The following is a 6,343-nucleotide window of genomic DNA, read 5'->3' on the forward strand; positions in this document are numbered from 1 at the left end:
CCTCGTCATGTCCCCGATCTCATCCGGGACTCCGAACTAACTTCGGTACATCAAAACACATAAACTCATAATATAACCGTCATCGAACTTTAAGCGTGCGGACCCTACGGGTTCGAGAACTATGTAGACATGACCGAGACACGTCTCCGGTCAATAACCAATAGCGGAACCTGGATGCTCATATTGGCTCCCACATATTCTACGAAGATCTTTATCGGTCAGACCGCATAACAACATACGTTGTTCCCTTTGTCATCGGTATGTTACTTGCCCGAGATTCGATCGTCGGTATCTCAATACCTAGTTCAATCTCGTTACCGGCAAGTCTCTTTACTTGTTCCGTAATACATCATCCCGCAACTAACTCATTAGTTACAATGCTTGCAAGGCTTATAGAGATGTGCATTACTGAGTGGGCCCAGAGATACCTCTCCGACAATCGGAGTGACAAATCCTAATCTCAAAATACGCCAATCCAACAAGTACCTTCAGAGACACCTGTAGAGCACCTTTATAATCACCCAGTTACGTTGTGACGTTTGGTAGCACACAAAGTGTTCCTCCGGTAAACGGGAGTTGCATAATCTCATAGTCATAGGAACATGTATAAGTCATGAAGAAAGAAAAAGCAACATACTAAACGATCAAGTGCTAAGCTAACGGAATGGGTCAAGTCAATCACATCATTCTCCTAATGACGTGATCCCGTTAATCAAATGACAACTCATGTCTATGGTTAGGAAACATAACCATCTTTAATTAACGAGCTAGTCAAGTAGAGGCATACTAGTGACACTCTGTTTGTCTATGTATTCACACATGTATTATGTTTCCGGTTAATACAATTCTAGCATTAATAATAAACATTTATCATGATATAAGGAAATAAATAATAACTTTATTATTGCCTCTAGGGCATATTTTCTTCACGCCGCCCCAGCATCTAAGACCTCGACACCACCTCACCCGAGACCCGTCGCACCCCAACGAAAGAGACGAGCGGAAAGGTCCCACCTTTCGCACCCCTGGGCGACCCCAGCGTCAAGACCCAATAGGTCGGCCAAAACTGGCATCCACCGACCCGTCCTGCGGCCCCGAGCGCGAGACGAGCTCGGTCCTGCAGCATCGAGAGGGGGACGAGGTCAGTCCTGCTGCACCGTGCGCGAGACGAGCTCGGTCCTGCTGCATCAGGCGCGGGACGAGCTCGGTCCTGCAGCACCAGGGCGCGAGACGAACGGTGGACCGCCGCCGGGAGAGGACCAGCCCATTGATGGGAGTATCGCCCGGGCGACGAGGAGATGGGGTGAAGGTCGAGACGGCCCGACCGCAGACGAGCCGACGCCGGAGAAGCCGGCCGCTGCCACGGACAGATCCGTCGAGCTACAGTGGAGCCGCCACAACACTGGGAGGCCACCACCGAGACCTCCCCACGCTGCCGCCCACGGCCGGAGCAGCGGCCACGCCCGGCCGCTGCCCAACCCACGCCGCCTGCCGGAGAACTCGCATCAGATCCGGCCGGCACGCCCCCACCTCCACCAGCTCCAGCCCACCTCCGACCCCGACCGAGAGGAGAAGGAGGCCGAGCCATAGCCCGAAGAGAAGGGGTCCACCGGAACCCGCCCACTGCAGCCCATGGTTGGATCTGGACCACCGCCTCCACCACGGGCACGTAGCCGTCGCGCCGCCGCCGTCGCCCACCACTTCGCCGCCGTCGCCCACAACGCCGCTGCCGGGAGCCACCGCCGAGCCCCACGCACGCCCGGCGCCGCCGCCAGGAAAGGCCGCCCCGCACCGGCCACCCCCGAGCGGCGGAGAGAGGAGGCCCCGCCGCCAGCCACCGTGGGGGCTTTGCCGGGGCGGCTGCGGCCGGCGGCGAGGGCGGGGGCGGGGGGGAGGAGGAGAGGAGGGGGGTGGCCGCGCTGTCGCCCGAGTCGCCCGCGGGGGGGGGGGGGGGGGGGGCGGACGACGACGCGGGGGCTAGGAGGGAAGGGGATGTGCTACCTTCGCCCCGAGATGATCATTTACCGAGGAGGACCGAAATATGCGGTAACCATGGTAAATCTTAAAATTTCGAGCGGTAACCAAAAACCTGGTCTGGACTAACTGAATGTTGTTGCGCCCCTTTGACTGTAATTATGGTTGAAGATAACATTTGAAATGTGAGTTTTCAATTCTATGACAGGGATAACTTAGACATGAGAATGGCCAGCTCTGAAATCACATACAACACTCAGTTGGGTATCATGGATTTGGAGGATTTTATGAGTACAGATTGCATTTATTATGTGAAGCAAGAGGGAACTGGCATAGCTGGTTTAGAGTTGCTTGACAGCAATGCAATGGTTTAAGTATGCTTGCGCCTGTGTCTTTTCGGTGTGGATCGAGCACTGGTTTGGGGAAACATCCAAGGTCAAGAGTCCAGAGTCAAGAGTCAAGAGTCACGAGTCAAGTCTTTCTCCCAAGAATAAAAAGCGCTTCGCAAACCAGACTATCAAGACAAACCATGGTCCCAACCTTACCGGATTTGGGCTTACTTAACTTGGTCGGTCGTGTTCTCCACTGATACAATGGCATCGTTCCTACTGTGCGGGTTTGTTCACCTGCATCGTGCTGAAGGTTCCCCCTGAGGACTGAGATCAGTAGTGCCTCACACGTTCGTTCGAAAAAACCCCAGTGCACACAGAGCTGTCCAGTCGTTCCGTAACGCGGGTGCGACGTTGTCTGGCATGGAGAAACTTCTTGGATACACATGCGTACATACCGTATCTGTCGTCAACACAAATTATAGAGGGACGCGTCGATTCCAAACCAACTGGGCAGGCATCGTCGCAACATGCCCTAGTTTGTACGCAGAAACCGAGTCTGAGACAGCTCTGCCTCGGCCGTGTGCGAGCGATCGACATATGTTGGCTACGTCTAGTGTCTAGCACACACGTACAACGAACCGGAGAAACCGTACGTGTCCTGTTTTTCGAATGAATGGGACATAGAAAAGGGGTTCCCCCGTCTCATTTTTAGTACAAGAACGAAGCAAAGCATGCACATAACCTGTTGACAGCGCTCACGAATAGCCAAATTAAAGTAGCTGCACCAGAAAAGCTCCCCTTACAGGAGTACCAAACATCGAGAACTCAAAGGCAGAACACAACGCGTGCTGTTTTCTGTGTGTCTATAGTGCGTAGTACTCGACCGACGTGCTGGCGTTAGCACGCTTAATTGTCTTGTGGTTGTTGCTGGACAAGTCGATCGACATGAAGGCATCCCTCTAGACTCTAGTCGACTCCTTCGTGATAAGGATGGATGAGGATGCCTGCTGTGTTTTCTCTTTTGACGTATGAACAAACGGAGTAGCCCATAGTGTGTCTAATGTGTCTATAGTCACTTCGAATTATCTCTGCACCTCACCCTCGATGTACTATAGGACGCGTCAATCACCAGCCAACTTTCTTTTTACTAGCTCGATGTACTAGCTAGCAGGCAACACGTGTCGGCCGTGTGCCAGTGATCGAACGTACGTCGGCTGAGCTACATGCAAGTGTCTAGCACACCTACGTACGACGATCCGGACAAGGCGTGTGCTCTTTTCTGTGTACGTACATAGTACTCGATGGACGCGTTGGCAGCACACCTGTTTTGAAGTTGCTCGGCAGTCGACATCAACTCAAGGCATCCCTCTAGACTCTAGTCGACTCCTCCGTGATGTTCCCGTCCTTTTCTGGAGAGTTTGAGGATGGATGCAGCGTTTACACTATGGACGTCATGACTAGTGGTTTGGCAAAACATCTACAGAACTTCGAAGCGACTACCATAGAAAAAAAATGTGAGTGCTAGTGTTTTCTTGTACTTTTGACAATCCTAATGTGAATACTAATAATAAGTACAAAAAAGAACGCTAACATTTTGAATCGGCACTAATGTCATCCTTAGGTGATTATTCTCTTTGTTTCAAAATAACCGAACAAGATTTTCAACTTCATTAAGTTTGACCAAGTCTATAGAAAAATATATCGACATCTACAAAATCAAATTTGCTTCATTCGGTTCATTATGCAAAATATTTTTATATTATATTATTTGATAGTGTAGATTTCTTCTGATTTTTTCCTATATGTTTGATCAAGCTTGAAAAAAAACTGATTTAGAAAATTTCTAGTACTTCAACTATTTTGGAACGGGGTAGATAGTTATAGCGGTTCGTTCAAAGTTTTCACAGTTTAGATTTCTTTTCTGCTTCTTGGTAGTCGGCACTTGGCAATCTACTCGTATTCTGTGAACTTCAGACATCTGTTCAGCATAGTTCCAAAAACCAGACCAAATCGATGATCCAGCCAAGAAACCCAAAATCGAAGACCTGACACATACTAAACTGACAACATTTTGTGATGTTAATTGATTACATTTGAGTATCTATTTGATCTAAGCTCAAGTACTTCAATAAATTATTTAAACATTATGATGATTTTTTTAATTCACAAAGAAAAAGTTATTGTGTTGACCAGTTGTGAAATCCTGAACCGCCAGCTGCTTCGGTTAGGTTGCAAGTCAATTTTCCAAACCATGTCGTTTAGAATCAGATCACGGATGATGGCGGATATAAAATGGCGGCTCCTAAAACTCAACCCAAGTGAGACAATAGTTTTCACAAAAAAAAAAAAAAAAAAAAAAAAAAAAAAAAAAAAAAAAAAAACCGGACAATAGTTATCCGGTATACTGCCAATGTTTTGGTCGTGTTGTATCAACCGATGCAACTATTCAGTGTTTATCTTCTTCCATATCGTGTTGCATCAATTGACGCCACGATTGAGAGTTTGTCTTTCTTTTCTAGAAACAGATTGCACTGCAGAATTTTACAAGTTGAGGTTCTGAAGTGGACTGGGGATGAACAGCAACCATATTATGGAACAACATGTACAAGTGCATACGAGATCCACAAATCTCCAGTCGATCGGTAAAAATATGGACCAACCCAAAGCAAAAATCCAAGAACAGAAACGCCCCCGCAAAAAAAAAACAGGCAAAACGTACTCTATCGAACCGTAAACTCGTAATTACAATGCCCAACAATTAACCTAATATCTCATAACATCATCCTAATCAAAGACATTTACAAGTGAAGTCCTCCATCAAGAAATTGTAACTACTAGCAGATCCGGCTACCTAGACGAACAGCTCGAGCAAGACGGGTGGCTCGTAATTGGCGGCGGCCTGGTGCCCCACCGCCTCCTGATCCAGCACCCCGACGCCGCGCCACACCCACTGGTCACCGTCGTCGCCGCCGCCGCGCAGCGCCATCTCCTCGCGGTGCCGGCGCATGTGTCCGCCCAGCGCCTGGCCCATCTCGAACCCCAGCCCGCAGATGTGGCACTCGTGCTGCTTCTCCTCTTGCCTCTTCCGCTCCTTGATGGCCCTGGCGACGCCGACGCCGAGCTCCAGCCCGTGGCGGCCGCGGAGGTGGCTGGTCCGGTGCCCGCCCAGCGCCTGGAACGTTGCGAAGGCCCGGCTGCAGGTCTTGCAGACGAACTCCCCCTCCCCCGACGTGGCCACCACTCTGCCCCGCCGCGCCCTCTTCCTGGTCGCCGCCGGCGCGCCGGCCGAGTCGGCCGACGTGGTGGACGACGCGGCCGAGTCCGTGGTGAGCGCCAGCGCCAGCGACACCGGCTCCTCCTCCCTCGCGCGCTTCATCCCCACTCCCATCGCTGGATCTTTGTTGTACCTTTTCTGCTCTTCTTGATCGGTCCGTCGGTGTGGCGAAGAAAGAAGATGAATGAGTTGATGGAGCGGCGGCGCGGTTTTATATATAGGTTGGTGTGTCGCGACGGGTCGAGGCGGTGGCGGTGGCGGTGGAGGTGGCGTGCCGCGTGCGTAGTGGTGCGGGGGGAGCTAACGTGGTTGTCAAGTCGGCGGGGTGGTGGCCGACCTCTGGTGGGTGGACCAATCGGGGGAAGCCACCGCGCCGCTCACGACGTGGATGGATGTCACGCGATCGATCGGATATACTCGAGGCGAGCCGACTCCAGCGTGTGGTGCGCGGCGAGGCGCGTGGCCGGCGGCGCGCGGTGGCTTAGCCGCGCGGGCAACATGCATACCTTAGCCGCGTGGGCGGATTCGGCGGTTCGTTGGTTAATCGGAATGAATTATCAGTAGTAGAATAGTCCAGGCTGCGCGCGCGTTTCGACTGGGGGCACACTGGATCGAGCTGGGGGTGTGGAATGTTCTGGAGTGTCTTTCTGTCCAAGGTCGACCGGCCGGGATATTTTCCGGCCAGACGTGTGTGGAAAAGCACTTTGCTGAGTCGACAAAGACGTGCGCGAGCTGGCATGACGTGCGGGGTGACTTGACGACG

The 6,343-nt window shown here is 51.7% G+C and overlaps 1 protein-coding gene across 1 annotated transcript; it reads right to left on the reverse strand.

Moving 5' to 3' along the window:
- Positions 1-5,007: 5,007 nt before the first annotated feature.
- On the reverse strand, positions 5,008-5,872 carry LOC109784239 (uncharacterized). The gene has a single exon (XM_045229300.2). It carries the CDS (start codon positions 5,692-5,694, stop codon positions 5,158-5,160), a length of 537 nt encoding a protein of 178 aa, XP_045085235.1. The 5' UTR covers positions 5,695-5,872; the 3' UTR covers positions 5,008-5,157.
- Positions 5,873-6,343: the final 471 nt, after the last annotated feature.

The sequence above is a fragment of the Aegilops tauschii genome, chromosome 5 (assembly GCF_002575655.3).
Source record: "Aegilops tauschii subsp. strangulata cultivar AL8/78 chromosome 5, Aet v6.0, whole genome shotgun sequence".
Taxonomy (NCBI): domain Eukaryota; kingdom Viridiplantae; phylum Streptophyta; class Magnoliopsida; order Poales; family Poaceae; genus Aegilops; species Aegilops tauschii.

What these genes read in the sequence shown, in the direction of transcription:
- LOC109784239 (XM_045229300.2), bottom strand. Translation starts at nt 5,694, where the DNA reads ATGGGAGTGGGGATGAAGCGCGCGAGGGAGGAGGAGCCGGTGTCGCTG.